The 20,634-nt window shown below is 37.4% G+C and overlaps 1 protein-coding gene across 1 annotated transcript in view; it reads left to right on the forward strand.

Annotated features, from left to right (window-relative positions):
• Positions 1-20,634, forward strand: part of Map3k5 (mitogen-activated protein kinase kinase kinase 5) — a 188,618-nt gene that overhangs the window by 99,773 nt on the left and 68,211 nt on the right. Inside the window, exons 8-11 of the mRNA XM_090338059.1 lie at positions 5,039-5,151; positions 14,268-14,427; positions 16,685-16,838; positions 20,319-20,426. Of these exons, the coding sequence (XP_090194185.1) occupies positions 5,039-5,151; positions 14,268-14,427; positions 16,685-16,838; positions 20,319-20,426 (535 nt within the window). The remainder of the gene's footprint in view (positions 1-5,038; positions 5,152-14,267; positions 14,428-16,684; positions 16,839-20,318; positions 20,427-20,634) is intronic.

Consider the following 20,634-nt stretch of genomic DNA (forward strand, 5'->3'; position numbering starts at 1 on the left):
ACATTCTTCGGTTTCAGGGAAAAGAAAAACTTGCTGAAAAATATTGCATAACTTGGTTTGAACTGGAGAAAGGAAAGTTTATCAGTTCTTCGTCTCCTACTCTCTCTGCCTCTCTCTCTCTGTCTCTGTCTCTGTCTGTCTGTCTCTGTCTCTCTCTGTCTCCCTGTCTCTGTCTTTCTCTCCCTCTCTCCCTCTCTCTCTCACTTTCTCTCTTGTTTTAGTTGGAATTGTCTAGTCATTGCTGTAGAGACCAACATTGCTAAGATATAAATGATTAGAAGCCTGGATAAGACTTTGAATGTCTGCAGTGTGGGACATACATTTTCCATTTTATAATGGCAATATCTGTGGTTATAAATGCATAAAAATACTTTTTAGTCACCTACAAGAATGCAGTTAAACATAGGGAGTTTTATATTCTATTTAAGTTTAATGCTCATTTAACTTGTGAATCTGTTCACAGACATTTGTCCTACTTAAAAGAAACAATAACCTTCAAAATGAATAGCGTTCTCAGTGTTCAGATAAATACCCCCCACTTTTTTTTGCCAGGCCTGGGGATTGAATCCAAGGCTTGAGCACTGATCTTAGGCTTTCTCAAGGCTAGCACTCTACCACTTGAGCCGCAGCACTACTTCCAGCTTTTGCTGTATATGTGGTACCAAGGAATCCAATTCAGGGTTTCGTACATACTTTGCAGACATTCTACCACTAGGCCATGCTCCTGGACTGATAAATACACTTTTTGTTTGATGTTTATTATGAGAAATTTCCAGACCAAGGAGAGATCCCTACTATGCTGTTGGTGGGACTGAAAACTCATTCAACCACTATGGAAAGAAGTATGGCGATTCCTCAAAAGACTAAAAACATAGAGCTCCCCTATGATCCAGCAATTCCACTCCTTGTCATTTACCCAAATGTCCAGAAACAAGGACGTAGTAAAGCCACTAGCACAACGATGTTCATTGCAGCACTATTTGACATAGCATATGGAACCAACCCAGATGTCCCTCAGTAGATGACTGGATCAAGAAGATATGGAATTCTATACTGTCATCAGAAAGAATGACATCACCCCATTCGTAAGGAAATGGAAAGACATGGAAAAAATCATATTAAGTGAAGTAAGCCAGACCCAAAGGAACTTAAGCTCAATGGTTTCCCTCATTTGTAATAATTAGTACACACCTAGGACTCTCCTAGCAGAGGATCACAATAGCTCAAAAGCTATGTACATATGGTCATATAGTATGAGTCTAAATGAAAGGATCTCTAGGATATGGAAACAAGAGCTTTATCTTGTGTGCTTGTTCTTAATGTACTATGTTATTTCTCTTCTCTTTTGTTGCCCTTCGGTTAATCTCATATTGTTACTGTATCTGACTTTGTTACCTGGCATATTGTATATACGTTTATTTGTTTATTTGAAATAGGAAAGGGAAAGGGAAGGGGGTAAAACAAGATGGTTGGGAGGGAGAGGGGAAGAGAAATGGGGACAAAAACATGAGAAGGGGGTATCAATGTGTGAGAAGTAATGCACCTACTACCCGGTGAATGTAACTGTAACCCCTCTATACATTACAATAAAAGAATAATTAAAAAAAGAGGAGAAAGGAGGAGAATGAAGGGGGGAGGGAGAAAGGGAGAGAGGGAAGTAAAAAGGCAGTAAGGGAAAGACACAGAGAGAAAAAATATGTGGATAAAAGCAAGCAACCCTGTCCCATGCTCAAGTGTTATTATGACGTACATAACTGAAGATTCCTGAGCCTTAAACTTAAACAGAATAAAGTATTTTAAATGGTTTTAAAAAGGGGGGCGGGGGATAGGGAGCTTAGCCTAGTGGTAGAGTGCTTGCCTAGCATGCATGAAGTCCTGGGTTTGATTCCTTGGTACCATATACATAGAAAAAAGCCAGAAATGGTGCTGTGGCTCAAGTCAGAACTCTAGCCTTAAGAAAGCTCAAGGACAGTATTCAGGCCCTGAGTTCAGATTGGCAAAAAAAAATAAGGGAATTCTAAGGCCAGGCATTGATGGCTTATAGTTGTAATCTTTGCTACACAAGAGGCTGAGAATTAAGGATCATAGTTCAGAACCAGCCTGGGGAGGGAAGTCCATAAGACTCTTACCCTCAATTAACCAGCAAAGACTGGAAGTGGAGCTATGGCTCAAGTGATCGAGGACTTGCCTTGAGCAAAAGTAGCTTGGGAACAATGCACATGCCTCCCTCAAATTCAAGGCTCAGGATGGGCACACAAAAAATATTATAGGAAATTTCAAGTATATATAAAATGTAAGAATTAAAAATGCAGTATTTTGCGTATGTTCATTTTTGTTATTCCTATGTTTTACTTACTGTTATGGGAAGAGACTTTATCTTAGAATTGTAGTGTTTTTCCTATTTCTTTTCATATCTTCAAGTGACCATTTATTAGAAATTATGTCTGTTTATTCTTTGTTCTGTTTTTGATAAGGTGTATTTTCTTGTGCTTGTCTCAACCTGAATCTAGTAGTCACTGAGGCATTTATTTTCATTTGATCCCCCATGCACACATATGAAATAATACTGAATTTCTTTGTCTGGTTAATGATAGGTGTGTGGAAGTTGTAAGTGAATGTTAGAAAGTGTTATCTTGAAAATGCAATTGCATTCCCAACACTAATCCTTTGAAATGTTTCATTGTTTTCAATGGCCAGTACTCAGTCCCATGTATATTCAGAAAAGGGTTCTTATATTATCTGAGTAAAAATTAGAATGCAGGGGCACAATCTCCAATTTTCTTAATTTCTTTCTGTAGTTGACATTTGTGTTGTTGTTTCTGGTCTCTCTAAGGGATTTGATCTCTTCAGTAGTTACCCAGATGTTCTTTCTCAACACTTTGTAGCTTTTCAGGCATTTAAAAATCCATTTAACAAATACACGTAGACTTTTTTCTTTTTCTTTTTTTATTATCAGGGTAATATACAGAGGAGTTACAGTTGAATTCATCGTTGAAGTGGGTACATTACTTCTCAAACATTGACACCCCTTTTCATGTTTTTGGTCCCTCTTTCTCTCCCCCCAGTACCTCCCAATCATCTTGTTTTCCCCCTTCCCTTCCCCATTTCAAATAAACAAATACATGTACATACAATACACCAGGTGACAAAGTCAGATACAGTAACCACATGAGATTAACCATAAGGGGAAAAAAGAGAAAAGAAATAACTGTACATAGTGCATTAAGAACAACAAGCACACAAGATAAAACTCTTGTTTCCATATCCCAGAGTTCATTTCATTTAGTCTCATACTATATGACCATATGTACATAGCTTTTGAGCTATTGTCATCCTCTGCTAGGAGAGTACTAGATGTGTACTAATTATTATAAATGAGAGAAACCATGGAGCCTATTTCCTTTGGGTCTGGCTTACTTCACTTAATATGATTTTTTCCAAGTCTTTCCATTTCTTTGTGAATGGGGTGATGCCATTCTTTCTGATGACAGCATAGAATTTCATTGTATTGGGGTTCTTTTTCCAGTTCTGGGGCTTGAACTCAGAGCCTAAACACTGTCCTTGGGCTAGCGATCTACCACTTGAGCCACAGCACCACTGCCAGCTTTTTCTGGGTCTTCACGCATGCTAGGCAAGCACTCTACCACTAGGCCAAACTCCTAGCCCCTAGAATTCCATTGTGTATAAGTACCACATCTTCTTGGTCCAATCATCTACTAAGGGGCATGTGGGTTGTTTCCATATCTTAGCCATGGTAAATAATGCTGCAATGAACATGGTTGTGCTAGTAGCTTTAGTATGCCCTTGTTTCTGGACATTGGGTAATTGCCAAGGAGCGGGATTGCTAGGTCATAGGGGAGCTCTGTGTTTAGTCTTTTGAGGAATCACCATACTGCTTTTCTTAGTGGCTGAAAGAGTTTACACTCCCATCTACAGTGTAGTAGTGATCTCTCCTGGCCACATCCCTACCAGCATCTGTTGTTATTAAATTTCTTGATTATGGCCATTCTGACTGGAGTGAGGTGCAATCTCTGTGTAATTTTGATTTGCATTTCTTTTATGGCAAGAGATGTCGAGCATTTCTTCATGTGTCTATAGGCTATTCTTATTTCCTCTTCAAAGAAGTCTCTCTTTAAGTCTTTAGCCCACTTTTTAATTGGATAACTGTTTCTTTGAGCATTTGTTTCTGAGAGATTCAATTTTTTGAGCTGTAGGTATATTTTAGATATGAGGCCCTTGTCTGTTATATGGTAGTGAAGATTTTCTCCCACTCTAGGCTTTCTATTTAATTTGCTAACTATGTCCTTTGCCATACAGAAGCCCACACAGAGCATTTTTTTTTAAGGAAAAAAAAGAATAAAGAAATGTCTAGGGACAGGAGTGTGGCCTAGTGGTAAGAGTGCTTGATAGCATACATGAAGACCCGAGTTTGATTCCTTGGTATTGCATACATAGAAAGCCAGATATGGTGCTGTGACTCAAGTGATAGAGCCTTGAGAAAGCCCAAGAACTTGAGTTCAAGCCCTGGGACTGGCACATACAAAAAATGTCTACTGCACACACATACACACACACGCACACACACACACACACACACACACACACACACACACACACACACAGAGTTATTACAGATCATTGAAGAGGTTTATATTTTTCTTTGCTTTGTTTTCTTGAGTTAGGATCTGGTTGTGTAGCCCAGTTGGGCCTATTTACCAAGAGCTAGAATTATATGCATGTACCTATGCCTAGCTAAGAGACTATTCTTTTTAAAAATCTGGAGTCACTATGTTGAAAGTGAGTTAAGTAGGAAATTGATGGACCTGGGGTCAAAGATGTACAGCTACTTTAGCATTAAATCCCACTAGCACAACTAGATTCTGGGGTGAAGGCCAAGAGAACATTTTTTTTTTTTTTTTTTTGCTTGGGCACTGGAGTTATGCAAACAGAAGTTACTGCACACCCAGAATTTCATGACTGAGAAAGTAATCTTGTACATTGGTGGTTTGTTGGTTTTTGTTTTTTTTTTTTTTTGTAGGTTCAAAAAGGCATTTGAATCTGAGCCAACACTACAGTCCGGAATTAATTATGCGGTTCTCCTCCTGGCAGCTGGGCACCAGTTTGAATCTTCTTTTGAGCTTCGGAAAGTTGGTAATTGTAGCTTGAGATTTTACATGGAAATCAAACTTAGTACTATGAAAATGAACCATTAATAGATTTTCTTGCTATCTCATCGGACTCCTGAAAAAAAATAAGTTTATTAATTCTCCTTGCTTGTCATTTTACACTATTGTGCAGAATTCTGATAGAGGGATGCAATTCAGTTTGTTTCTCTTTCTAAAACTCCCTGGATAGTATTTATTATTCCAGGTCAAACTATATCTACCATATGCGCTTTGCCTTCAGCTTCCAACTTCCAAATCAGGTTAGAATTTTGTGGAACATTGGGAATCCTGGCCATTTAAGGTGGTGTTTTCCTGGTGCTTTAAAGTAGAAACAAACAATACCTTTCTTATTTCCCTTTTTTGTGTCTCAAGCATACCTGCCCTAGAATAGCAGGTTAGGTAGAGGAACTACAAAGGTCATTGTTAGAATACAGCTTGGTCTTTTTGATCTGTTGATGTTGTCTCATCTGCTGACCCTTCTTTGGAATGTAAAAACTAGACCATCTTCTTAGGCATATCTTGAGTGATTTCCTGGTTTCAACTTTGATGACTTTTTTTTAAAGTGATGGTCTTGGAGGTTTCATTTTGTGTCATGTCTTCTGCCATGGCTGTGTGTTAATATTATAATCTTCCTGCATCTACCTTCCAAAGTAGCTAGGGTTACATACAAGCATGCATCACCATGCTAGATCTTTTGTCTGACCTCAAAGTAGCTGCTACTACAGGGATATGCCTCTATGCCTGGCTACTGATAAACACTATCACCACCCTTTTTTGAAAAAAGGCTTCAAGATCCTTATATCCTAGTAAACTGATATTCATATTTTGTCCTCTTGAGCATTCCTCTCAGAGAACCTTTCTAATTCTAAGTCTTACTACAGACACATGGTATTTGGTCTTACTTTTTAGAAGGGCAAAACTTTGATCTTAATGAAGCTATATATTGTAAAAAGTGTTTCCTGTAATATTTTGAACTGGAGAATGTTTATTTTATTTTCCCTAAAGAAAAAATGAATGGGACTTTTTGTTGGTGTTTGATTGGTGGTTTTGGTTGAACATAATTTGAGAAGGACTTAAAGAGACATCCATATGTAATATTTTGGAAGACTTTTGAGAGTAAAGCAAGTCAGAGTTAGCTACTAATTCCCAGGCCAAACAAATGCTAAATAGTAATAACAATGGCTACATTACACTACTATTGAAGATAGAAAACAGAAAGCTTGATTGGATTAATTTTTTTTTCCAATCATGGGACTTGCACTTAGGGTTTGGGAACTATCTCTGAACTTTTCACAGTCAAGGCTAGCACTCTACCACTTTGATTTACAGTGCCTCTTTCAGTTTTCTGGTGGTTAATTGGAGATAAGAATCATGGATTTTCTGCCCAGGCTGGCCATAAACTGTGAGCCTCAGATCTCACCCTCCTGAGTAGCTAGCATTATAGGCATGAACCACCAGTACCCAACTGTAATAATTTTTCATTTGGTAAATGGAATGAAGAAATTCACTGTAACTTGTGCTTTTTAGCTATTATTCTGCTATGCTGTGGCTTTGATTCATTTAAAAACTCTCTAGTAGTCATAGTATTGATATAATAATACTCCCGTCATCGTCTAAACATCTTTTTTGTTGCTCTGTTATTAAACTTGAAAGCTTCAACAAGATTCAACATAGTTTTATACATGTAAGTAGAAATAACAGCAGTGATTTGAAAACATACTTTTCTAAACCTCACTTTCTTAGCACTTGAAGGTTTGAAGAAATCTACTGTAACCTGGTGAAGTAAACATACTTAATTTTTTCCAAGAAGAACTCATGTAACATGTTATTTCTAACTCATGAGATTAAGTTAAGAATTTGGAGAACTGTGCTACATAAATTTAAAATATGACTTGATAATTTATTTTTTTGTGAGTCATGGGGCTTCAACTCTGGGGCTTGAACTCTGGGCCTAGGCGCTGTCCCTGAACTCTAGCTCAAGGCTACTGCCCTATCCCTGGGTCTGAGTATTATCTTTGAGCTCTTCAGCTCAAAGCTACTGCCCTACCCCTGGAGCCACAACCCTACTTCCTGTTATCTAGAGATTAATTGGAGATAAGAGTCTCACATTCTGTAGTGCTGGGCTAGCTATCCTCAGATCTCAGCCTCTTGAGTAGCTAGGATTACAGGTGTAAACCACCTGGTGCTGACTTGATCATTTTTAACTACTGCAGTAATTAAAACACTGTGATGTGTGTACTGAATTATGTACCTTTGAGGTATGGAAAAAATAGCTTCCTAATTCAGAATTTGTTCAATCATGAATGACGTTAATCACAATAGGTTGACCTAAAGTTAATGTTTGGGGTTTTGGGGGGGGATACTGAGGGTTGAATGTAGGCCCTCACACTTGCTATGCAAGTACTTCTACACTTGAACCACTCTCCTCATCCTTTATTTATTAATTATTATTATTACTTTTTGATACGGTCTTATGCTTTTGCCCAGGCTGGTCTTGGACTTCAGTATTTCTACTTCTGCTTCCCAGAAGCTTGGATTTCCTACCATGCCCAGCTAAAGTTAATTTTTATCTGGTAAGATAGTATTCAATTGATTTTTAGGAAAAGACAGGCTGGCTAAAGAAATTAATAGGCTAATATAATAGTATTAATAGTTATACAAAAATAAAACTATTCATAATATATTTGACAGATTTTAAAAGTATACAATTGCATTCATTCTTCAAATGTTATAACCAAGTTTTCCACAATTGTATGTCTCCTCCTATTCCCCCTGTTGATCTTAGTTTGAGTCACTAAGTAATTATAATAATTAGACCTTTTTTACATAATTTTCTTTGTTTATCTTGAAATACTTTATTTCTAACAAAAATTGTATTTTGATTAAGACAGCATTGTGCTTATCATTCTACACTCAGACTGAGCATAAAGAAAGTTTGGTAACAGAAAAACAACTTTTTATTTGGAAGAGATAAAATGCTAAGCTTAAGAACTGCTCTAAGGGATTAGGAGCGAAGCCTAGTGGTGGACTTCTTGCCTAGCACCCATGAAGCCCTGTGTTTGATTCCTCAGTACTACCTACACAGAAAGAGCCAGAAGTGGTACTGTGGCTCTGGGGGCAAAGCGCTAGCCTTGAGCAAAAAGTGTTCAAGGACAGTGCCCAAGCCCTGAGTTCAAGCCCTAGGACTGGGAGAAAAAAAACTGACCTAAAACTGAAAAGTAGGATAATAATACTAGTAATAACTATAGCGAAAAAAAAGCTTACGAGCTATGGAGCAAGAAAGCTTTTGTGTGCTATACCTACCCTCAAAGCACCATCATTTTGCTATTATTGAGATATGATAAGGGAAGGATTCCTTTTAAATAAGCTTGCTCAAAGTCACAAAATTAGGTAGAGTTAAGGTTTGATCTGGGTCATGTGGCATCTGATAGATGGTGCCACCAGCTTTTAGGCTATATTCAAGTCATTAAACATTAAGAACAAATAGCTCTGTCTTCTTAAGAGTCAATCAGTGCTCTTTATAATCTATATTTCTGAATTCTTAGAACATGTTTATTTCATTAAACATGATTATTTCATTATTTAGAATGTTTACCTTTTGTTTTTCCTTGAGTAAGTAGGTTTTTCATTTCATTAACTATGGTACTGAAATGATAGCTTTCCCCTCTTCAAGAAACTAACAACTAATACAAAAAGAATATAGTAGATTATTATACTGAATATAAAACCAGAATTCTGATCTTGGGTCTAATAAACATACTTTTTCCTCTATAGTTACTTTCCTACTCTGAAATACTTGAATATGCTCTTAATAATTCAATTCCAAATTTGTGTCAGGGGTCCTATAGTACATCAAGTCAGAATTTTTGTAATTAACAAATGTCTTTTAAGGACACAAAATCTGGGAAGGTCTCAAAGGAATTGGTGGCTTTCTAAATTTATCTCTTTTTTAGAGACTTCTACTTTGAAAATGCCAGAAACCTGAAATCCACACTGTAATATTAGCTACTTAATTAAAAAATAAAGGTTTTCCAGGAACTGGTAGTAAAGTATAGCTCAGTGATAGTGTGGGTGTAAAAGGCTCTGAGTTTAATCACCAGCATTAAAAACTACAAAAAAAAAAGAAAGAAAGGAAGAAAGAACGAAAGAAAGAAAGAAAGCCAGCCAGGTGCTGGTGGCTCACACCTGTAATCCTGGCTACTCAGGAAGCTGAGATCTGAAGATCACAGTGTGAAGCGCCTGGGCAGGAAAATCTGTGACACTCTTATCTCTAATCCACCAATAGAAAACTGAAAGTAGAGCTGTGGTGTAAGGTGAAAAAGTGCCATCCTTGAGAGAAAAAGCTCAGGGGTAGCACCCAGGCCCTGAGTTGAAGCCCCATAAATGACAAAAAGAAAAAAAAAAGAAGCTATAAAAAGTTTTTCACTTTTAGTCTTTGGGCTATCTGAAACTACAAGGCTTGAATGTAGAAATCTAGTCCAACTCAGCCACTTTACCAAGAAACTAAGTTTTGAGACAGTGGTAGAATGACTTGCCCTAGATCAAAGAGCTAAATCATCAGAACCAAAAGTGGAACCTAGGCTTTCTGAATCAGCTCTTTACATACTCAAAAGAGCAACAATTAGACCTTTTTTGACACAGGATCTTACTATGTAGCTGTGCTGGCCTGTGACTCATTATGAAGCCATGATGGCCCTATGCCACCATGCCCAGCTAACCAGGCATTTTTTGTGAAATCCTTTCTTTAACTGCTCTTTGAAATTTTGATTTATTTTATGTCAGGAAAACAATGAAGACTAAAATGTCATAAGATGGACAATAAGCTTCAAGTTTTCTAAACATACTCTCTTAAGTTTAAATCTCTAGTATAAAAAAAATCCTATTATTTCCTGTCATGATCTATTGTCCAAAGATTCTGTTACTTCTTTTTATGTGGCTGTAACATAATCCCTGAGAAAACACATTTATTTACTAACAGTTTTAGAGACTGAAAGTCCAAAATCTGGAGACCTCATGGATTTAGTCTCTGGTAAGTGTCCCTGTGGCTACAGTCAATGTCATGTTGGAGAAAGTATGTACCTGAGGGAGAGATCACAGGTGAGGCAGAAAGCCAGATTGTGATTCAGGGGTCAGTTTCCTTTTATTGAAAAAAACTCCAGGGAGCCAAGCAAGATCCCATGAGAATTATGCTGATCTCTTCTGAGGAACGGAGGACAGCATGTCCAATGACCTGTCTCCCATTGAACTCTATCTCTAAAAGTTCAACCATTTTCTAACACCAGTCCACGGGAAGCCAAGCTTCTAACACACAAGCCTTTGAGAGATACAGTGAAGCAAATCTAGACCCATTACAGATTTTTAATGTTAGTTTGTGCTACTAAATTGCTTCACAAGTCTCTGTTTTACTAAAATCCCAAGATGTAAAGAATCACTGATGTTTAGACTTTGTAGAAATAAAATTTAATATTCAGAATAATACTTTACATCATCTTTTAGTTTCACAAGTTTTATTAATGTTCGGATGTCAGCTAAATAAAAAAGGTCTTCTGTCTGCCGTGGAATTTTTTTAACCACAGGACGTTTTATGAGTGAGTCAAAATTACAGGTTTGGGTCTCCAAAGCAATGATGATTTAGGACAAGAACCGTGTGTTTGGAATTTATACAAATCACCATTTGAATCTCATTTTTAGTGATACTAAGAATTACTGAATATGAAATTTATATTGCTGAGTATAAAAATACATGAGTTTATAATCAAGAAAATTTAAGTACAGTCAGGCGCTAGTGACTAACATCTAAAAATCAAGCTACTTATGAGACTGAGAACCAGAAGTTCATGTTTCAGAGTCAGCCTAGGAGAAAAGTATGAGACTGTCTCTAAAATAATCAGCAAAAAGCTAGGCTGGAGATGTGGCTCAAATGATAGTGTACCATCCAAGAAAACCAAGAGTGGCTTTGATGTTTAATTAAATTGCTGCCAACTTAGTTTCTTAAATTGTTATTTTAATTGTACAAATTCACAGGGTATGATATGGTAATTTGATACATGCATACACTGTGTAGTGATCAAATCAAGAGTTATTTCTATCTCCTTAAAATGTTTTAACACAAAACAATCACACATATTGATAGACTCCAGCATGATATTTCAATACTTATACACAATAAATAGAGGGTAATTGGGACCAGGAGTTTGGCCTATTGGTAGAGTGCTTGCCTAGCATGCAGGAAGACCCAGGTTCGATTCCTCGGTACCACATACATACACAGAAAAGCCAGAAGTGGTGCTGTGGCTCAAGAGGTATAGACAAATGAGAGTTCAGATTTAATATCAGATCAGACTTTTGTCTGTTGTTTAGATATCCTTTCCCCTCATCTGAAACAGCAAGATCATTCTGAAGCAAAAACTATCAAAAAAAAAATGTATCTGATGAGTTTGTTAGTTTGGAATCGTAAGCCACAGCACTCCCAGTCTTTGCACAAGAAATCTGGTCATAGAAACAAAACCATAGATAGAGTAATTAGATTGAAAGATATTTAGAGAAATATAAATACCAAATGCAAAGAAATGGCTCATGGTTTGGAAAACTATCTATAGAAGAAATTTGGGGGGCAATCAGGGAATTTGAGTTAGGATTAGATAGTAGGTAATATTAGGGTATTAATTACATTAGGTGTAATATAAGATATAAAGGAGATTTTTAATATTTAAGAGTGAAATATCATAATGTCTGTAATTTCATATAAACTAGTTCACCAGTAATATTCAAAGAGTTGAGGCGATCATAAAATATCAACAGTTGTTGGAAAGATAGATAGAATAGACAGACACAGACAGACAGTGCTGAAGGTAAACCTAGTACCTTGTTTATTCTAGGCAAGTACTCTGTCAGTGAATTGCATGCCCTAGCCCCTCATTGTTGTATATTCTACTTGCATGTGTTTAAATTCTTCATAATAGAAAACTAAAATGATAGGATTGTGTCACCACCGCTTACAATAAGTTGCCAGTTGTCCGGACTTTGTTTTCCTCTAATTCTTTGTGCTGCATGGATTCCATACGAGCATGTTCAATATGGATAGCATGAGGTATAATATGAGTGTTCAATAAAACTCTGTTTTCTGCCTTTTTCCATAAAAACAACCTTGAATCTAGTATCAGCTACAAGTCATGAAACTATAATAAAAGCTAAACTATTGAAAAATCGTTGGTATTTAGAAGTCAACCATTTCTAAGGAGACCAATGTCATAATTTAAATTGAGCTAATAGACAATTCAATCACAAAAAATAATGTGATTCTAGTTTTTAAATGACAAGGAAATACCAGTCAGTGCTTGTAAATTTAGCAAAATTCTTTTACAAAGAGGAAAAATACCAAGCTGGCAAGGACTTGGGGAAAAGGTATAACTGTACATCAGAATAGAGCTTTATAAATTTAACTGTATGGATCAAGAGACTTAACAAAATATTGTAGCCTGAGCCAGGCACTGGTGGCTCACGAATGTAATCCTAGCTATGCAGGAGACTGAGATCTGAGGATTGTGGTTCAGAGCCATCGGGGGCACCAAAGTCCATGAGACTGTATCTCCAATTAACTACCAGAAAACCAGAAATGGTCCTGTGGCTCAAGTAGTAGAGTGATAGCTTTGGGCTGAAGAGCTCAGGGACAGCACCCAGGCCCAGAGTTCAAGCCCCACAATCAAAAAAAAAAAAAAGATAGATAGATAGATAGAAAAAGATAGATAGATAGATAGATAGATAGATAGATAGATAGATAGATAGATAGAGCAGCCTGAAACTCCAATACTGAAACACTTCTGAAACTATATCCTATGTGAGTAATATTACAGACCAGACTGTAATGTACCAAGATCTTAGTGTATTTTGTGTATATATGGCGAAGGGGAGGGAAGGAGGGAGGGAGGGAGGGAGGGAGAGAGAGAGGGAGGGGAGAGAGAGAGAGAGAGAGAGAGAGAGAGAATACTGTTATTTTTCTTGACTCTTTTCTTTTTTGATAACTACAGAAACAAGACACTGTATTGGAAATGGTTGAACGCAGCAGGTTTTAGGATCTTCCAGATGAGGTCAACTATTGCTAGAACTGTCTTCCCTTGTTTGGCTTTTCAGTTTGCATCTAAGAGCTGAAATAAGGGGTCTGAGTTTGCTCTCCTTCCTTTTCCTCTTCCACTCCTCATTTTTAGCACCTTAAAATCTGTATTCACTTTATTGCAAAGGAGTTTCTGTTCCAGAAGTCAAGGTGCTAGTAAGGGCATCTTCATTCATGCCACCCCTTTCATCTTTCTCCCCCATCTTTTCACTATTAACACATTTTTTGCTTAAACTTGTGCTAGAATTTCAGAGAATCAGGTCATACAGGTTATGTACTAGTATGGTTGGTATTATCATATGGACATACATAAAAATCCTGGACTGGGGTACATAAGTTGATGGTGACCATTATTTTTAGCTTTCAAATTAAAGGATAATTTCCCTTTGTCTGGGTTCCTTTGTATTTAGTGAGACATAATATTTTTATGGTTAGCTTTAAAACACTTTAATAATCAGACACTTAAAAACTATTTTAGGGGCCAGGAGTTTGGCCTGGTGGTTAGTGCTTGCCTACCATGCCTGGAGACCTGGGTTCGATTCCTTGGTTCCACATATATAGAAAAGCCAGAAGTGGTGGTGTGGCTCAAGCAGTACAGCACTAGCCCAAGGACAGTGCTCAGGCCCTGAGTTCAGTCCCCAGGACTGGCAAAAAAAAAAAAGCCTATTTTAATCTGAAGATTGGAAGATTAGTTTGACTTTCTTTTCATCCTGGGTGCTATCCCTGAGCTTTTGTGCCCCAAAATAGCTCTCTATCACTTGGAGCTGCAACTCCATTTCTGACTTTATGCGGTTATTGGGAGATAAGTATCTCGTAGACTTCAATGTCCAGGCTGGCTTCGAACCATGTTCCTCAGATATTAGCCTCCTGAGTCGCTAGGATTACAGGTGGGAGCTACCGATGTCCAGTTTAATTTGGCCTTTTAATGAACTTTCCACTGTACCTGTTAGTGGCATGTACTTGTAACATTCCACTTCCACTTCATTTTCTAGGAGTGAAGCTAAGTAGCCTTCTTGGTAAAAAAGGAAACTTGGAAAATCTCCAGAGCTACTGGGAAGTTGGTTTTTTCCTGGGAGCCAGTGTCTTAGCCAATGATCATCTAAGAGTCATTCAAGCATCAGAAAAGCTTTTCAAACTGAAGACACCAGCATGGTGACAATCAACTCTTTTATGTTTATATATGTAGTTCTTCTAAATAAATAGCCTCATAGTGTTCTCATGTTTTATTTATTGACTTGCAATTAAATTCTTTTTTTCATATATTTTATTGTAATTAATAGAAGGGTTACATTATGTTTGCCAGATGGAAGGTGCATTACTTCACAAACATTGCTACCCTTTCTCATGTTTTTGTCCCCATTTTCCTCCTCCACTCCCTCCCCTTAAATTCTTTTGAGATTAAAATCCAGAGTCTCAAAGACAAATGAAGAGAATGTGTAGAATATAGGTTCTGATGATTTTAGAAGGTGATCGCACAGTCACTTACATAGCCTTTCCTCCATGTTGCCCAGTGTACAGAGCCAGCTAGGCTACAGCCACACATGCTGTATCTCCTGATCCACACCTAGGACCTGAGATCATATGTCCCTTTCAGACTTGCTGGGCTGTATTCCAAACACATGCCATGTTCCTTTAGGAAATCCGTGTTTCCTTGGTTTTAAAGTCCTCATTCTTGGTTCTCATTTCCTTTTTCTTGGAGTATGCCAGAGATACGGAAGTGTTTACTACATGTATGTATTTTTGAATGATTTCCCATTGTTCTTGGAATGAACCCAACTCTTGTTATCTGTGTGGTAGTGAAGAGATGAAAGCAAACTTCCCTGTGCATTTAAAGCCATTAGGCAAATAATATTAACACTTTGGTGTATCCCACATAATGACTACGTATCACCCCTGAAGTCTCGAAAAGATGAACAAAGATGAAGAAAAGGGATCTATCTTCCCAGAGCAGCTCCGCACCCAGACTCTGACTGGCCATATTTGGGAGCCTTTGAGGAGATGCTCATCACAGGATGGCCCTCTTGGCTTCCTGCAGGACTTCCGCACATTCAGGCCTTCTTTAGTCTTTCCCTGCATCACTGGGAGTGCAAGTTTGACCTTTCCCCTCCACTGAAATCCCTCAACCAATACAGTTTCATGGTTCCTCACAGCCTGAGGGCTAAAGTCCATCTTGATTCAGCAAACAAGATTTTTCCTCAGTCTCCCAGTATCAGTACTCGTCATGCTCAGAGGATACAGTGTTCTTTCTTCATAGTCAGCCCAGCCACCTGCTGAGGATGCCTCTCCAGCCCTTTTATCCAGCTGGGAAACATATAGAAATATCTCTGCAGACAAAGCAGACCCTAACTTAAAAATTAGATATTTCACTATTATTATCTTTAAGAAGTTGTATAAAGGAGTTGTCATTTAACCAAGGAATTTATGAATACAGTATGTCTTGATCAATGTCACTGCTATGAAAATGTAATTAGGTCTTTTGATGTTGACTGTTTGACTTGTTCAGTGTCTATTTAGTTATATTGCCACTAATATTTATTTGTGTATATATGCATTTGCCTCATGGCATTGTGTACAACTTGAGAATAGGAGCTATATTAACAGTATGATGTCAAAAAATGATAGTAGATGAATCAATAAATAGATTGGCTGTAAGTATAGCCAATTAAAAAGAGTTGGCTGAATATATTTAACCAAATGCAGTGTCTCTTTTCCATGAGTGTGCTGATAACAGAGGAGGAAACTGAGATACAGCAGAAAGCTTTGGCCCTAGGTATCTTGGCTTCTGTTAGCAAGAAAATAGATACCATGTTATGAAATAGTGAAAATTGCCAGAAGGCAATGCCTTTGTTATATAAATATTTGTAGCCAGTTACATACATGTTTATGGTCTACAAAGTGCTTACTTAGCCATTGTCTTGTGTCTTTATCTTGCTCTTCCTATTCCCTAAGCTTTTCCTCTAAGGTACTGTCTTTTTAGGCTTGAGGATATTTGTTTACTATATAAGGCCTTTTGTTTCAGAACAAACCAGTCTCTTAAGTAGAGTCTATTTCAGAAAGCCTCCTTTAAGAAGCATATTTTAAAGCAAATGCATTCTCCTCATTAATTCTATCCTTGATAGACTGTAGCCATGTTATAGTCATGTAAAAAGATAATTGACTTAATTCAGTTAACTTAAACCCTATAAATCTCAGATTCTTCATCACTGAAATGAGGACAATGCCTATTTTATGATTAAATTTTATGAGCTCTAAGTGGGATAGTATATTAAGATACATGATATGACAAAATAATGAATGATGTTTGGTAAATATGAATGTGTAATTATTGATTCCAAGAGTAAAATTTGGATACATGGGGACATGTGGTCTCAATTCAGTCTATAATATGTTGTGATCCTTTAATTCTCAGGTACCTCAAGTCTGTTGTGGAGACAATTTTGATATATAAACATTTTGTGAAACTGAGTACAGAACAGCCTGTGGCCAAACAGGAACTCGTGGACTTCTGGATGGATTTCCTGGTTGAGGCCACCAAAACCGATGTGACTGTAGTTAGATTTCCAGTGAGTACCTTCAATCCGAATCTAGTTCATTTCTGTTTCATTTCTCATCTCTAAACAACATCTTGTGAAGCCAACTGCCTGTGGCTCACACCTGTAATCCTCAATACTCGGGAGGCTGAGGTCTAAAGATACTGGTTCAAAACAAGCCTGGGCTGATAAATCTGAAAAACTCATCTCCAATTAACCAGCAAAAGCTGCAAATGGAGGTGTGGCTAAAGTGGTAGAGCACAAGGCTTGAGTTCAAGTCCCAGTATTGGCACAAACATACACACACACACACACACACACACACACACACACACACACACAGATAACTCTTAAATTCTGCGGTGTCATTGACATTGTCTGTAGGATGGTTGTCATAATCATGATGAAAATGATCAGGCTTAACATTATTCCATTATTTCATACCTTGTCTTCAAATTACTCTGGGGTCCAAATTACTCAGGTGGATCATAAAACAATCATAATATTTTCAGTCTATGTTCACGATGCTTCAATCTGTTGCTTCTCAGCTGGTGCCATCTCTACCTGATTACACTCAGAACACCATAGTAAGGAATACAGAGTTGGCACTCAATTGAGGAATTACTGGTACCTCATTATGAGCACAACTCCCTTCACATTTCCAAATGATGCCATAAAACTCTTTGGGCTCTCTCATCTAAGTCTTCTGTTCTCAGAAGTAGTGACAATTCTCAGTTCTTTTTCAAAACTTTGATTTCTAGCTGTTGTGGATGAGATCATCTTCATTTAATTAAAGCCACCATTGGCATTAGCATGCACTGCTCTGGCTTCCAGATAAAACCCTGAACTCAGCAGGACACTTAATTGAAAAGCCTTTTAAACTAAAACGCTTCACTTTATTTTCTAGCCTAGATAATGTGTAGCCTAGGAAAACCCTTATTCTTGGAGTGAGCTGGCAGCTTGCCTTCAGTTTGTGCTGTGAGTAGCAATAAATTCTGTGGTGAATAAAGAGAGCCCAGCAGGAGGATTTTATTGACGACTAGAAAATTGACCATGAAAGGAAAAATACATATTAGCCACTTTGAACTAATTTAAATCCATCTAGTATGAGTTAATGTGTTATAATGTATATAATGACTTCAAAAAAACACAGAAAATAATAAGTGAGAGGTTTTGAAGTGAAGTGTAAACTCTGGTTTAGACAGGCTCTTTCTTTAGAAAGAAAGGACTAAAGGTCTAAAAGACAATATCACCAGTTGATTTCATTAAAAAATGAAGGGTTACTAGGTGCTAGTGGCTCCTGCCTATAAACCGCATTGCTACTCAGAAGCTGAGATCAGAGGCTCGAGATTCAGAGCCAGCCCACCCACAAAAGTCCTTGAGACTCTTATCTCCAGTTAACCACCAGAAAACCAGAAGTGGCACTGTGGCTCCAAGTGGTAGAGCACTAGCCTTCAGCCGAAGCACTTAGGGATAGTGCCCACTCTCAGAGTTCAAGCCCCACAACCAACCAAAAAAATAAAAATAAAAATAAGAAGGATCTAGGGGATGTAGCCCATTGGTAGTGTACTTGCTGATCATGCATAATATTTTTAGGTAGTTAATTGAAGATAAGAGTCTCATGGATTTTCTTGTCCAAGCTGGTCAAACTTGCATACCTGTGGGATGGCCTGTCTTATTTTCCCAGTGAGAGAAGGCGAGAGGGCTGGGCAGGGGGGGCGGGGAGGGAGAGATACCTTGGTCAAAATTTCTTTCAGTTCTCAAAGGTTTTTATGTTCAAAAAGCAAAGAAAAATTTTGTTTTCTAGTAGCCCTTTTCTACTTCTCTATACAATAACTTGTATAAAAGTACTGTTACGATCAATTTAAAGTAAAAGGAAAGCATTGGGTTCACAGTATGTGGCCAGGAACCAATTTTCTGTCCCAGATTCTTGTGCCTTCTTGCTCAGGCTGCCTTGTATATTTTAATGTATTGTGAATTTGTAATTTCTTGTTGACAGAGGCTTAGGAAGGTTCCTTTTACTCCCTACCAACCCTCTCTCCTTTGTTAAACTACCACGAGTCAAAATTGGTGCTTGAAAGTAAGCAGTGGAGTTCAAAAAACTATTCTAATTCCTCTAGTGGCTTTTCTTTTTCTTAAAAAAAAAATCATTCTTGAAGTCTGCATTTAAAAAACAGAAGGGTCCTTAAGCATCTTACACAGAGATAATAATTCTAGCAATTTTGAAATAAAGACATGTCTGATGTTTTAATATTATTCATGCTTGATGTGAGATATTAGTAAACATCCTTTGATGCAGACTCTCAAATCACATATATCATACATCTTGTGTACTACTCCAATATAGTAGCAAAGTTTAAATCTTTTCTTGAACAAGGCTAAATATATCATTATTATAAATCAATATTGTCTTGAGAGTATGGAAATATGATTTCAGAAAGTGGACCCATGGCTCAAGTGGTAGAATGTTAGCCTGGGGCACAAAGAGGCTCATGGACAGTGCCTAGGCCTTGAGTTCAAGCCCCACAACCACCAAAAAAAGAAAGGAAAGGAAATACGATTTCATAGAGCTAAGTCTTTCATTGATCGCCAAAATCACTCCTAATCTGTTTCCATGGATATGAAAAATGTACTACTACTCTTTTATGTTAAAATGTGCCAGCAGAAAACCTGAAGTAAGGATATGACATTCTATCTATGGAATCATTCCAGTTTTGTGTACAGAATTGTTTTGAGATGTTTCTGCCTCCCTTTAACACTGCTTTTTATAGAAAAAGATTATGTATGCATATATAAGATTTAAAAAGAGGGCCGGGAGTTTGGCCTAGTGGTTAAAGTGCTTGCCTAGCATGCATGAAGACCCGGGTTCGATTCCTCGGTACCACATACATAGAGAAAAGTCGGAAGTGGTGCTGAGGCTCAAGTGGTAGAGCTCTAGCCTTGAAAAAGTCCAAGGACAGTGCTCAGGCCCTGAGCTCAAGCCCAGGACTGGCAAAAAAAAAAAAAAAGAGTTAAAAAGATCCATCTACTAGTTGGGTACTGGTGGCTCATGCCTATAAGCTACTGAGGAGTTTAATACATGGAGAATCTTTGCTTGAAATGAGTGTGGGCAGAAAATACCATGAGACTCCAACTCCAATTTACCATCAAAATAATGGGCTGGAGGCATGGCTCAAGTGGAAGATATCAGCCTCAAATTGGAAAGTTGATCAAGCACACTTGCCTTCAAGTCTTAATGTACACACACACACACACACACACACACACACACACACAGAGTAGCATTATTAAAGTCCCTCAAAATCATAGAACTAATATATAGGCCTAAGGAATTAATTTCCAAGTCATTTTCCATACTTATATAATATACAATGATCTTGAGTCTGTCTCTTCTTTAACTAAACACATCTACCGTCTCATCTGAGAGTCTTCTATTTTGGTTTTTGGCTGTTGTAACAGTTGTAATTTAAATCTTAAATCACTAAAATGAGTTTCTTTGTCTTATCTTTTAAGGTATTAATATTAGAACCAACCAAAATTTACCAGCCTTCTTACTTGTCTATCAACAATGAAGTAGAGGAAAAGACAATATCCATTTGGCATGTGCTTCCAGATGACAAGGTAAATTGTGTGATTAAAATATGAGCATTACTAATGACGTTATACCCTTTCAAATATTCACCTATGCTCAAGGTCTATGTTAGTGAAGAACTTGACTGTGTTAATCTTACCGTAAATACATTTTTAATGTCGAATTTACTAATTTTAGTTATGGATTTCATTTCATAAAATTGAATTATTTGGGTGTTTATTTTAGATAGCATAACTT

The sequence above is a fragment of the Megascapheus bottae genome, chromosome 8 (genome assembly GCF_031878675.1).
Source record: "Megascapheus bottae isolate mThoBot1 chromosome 8, mThoBot2.hap1, whole genome shotgun sequence".
In the NCBI taxonomy this organism is placed as follows: Eukaryota; Metazoa; Chordata; class Mammalia; order Rodentia; family Geomyidae; genus Megascapheus; species Megascapheus bottae.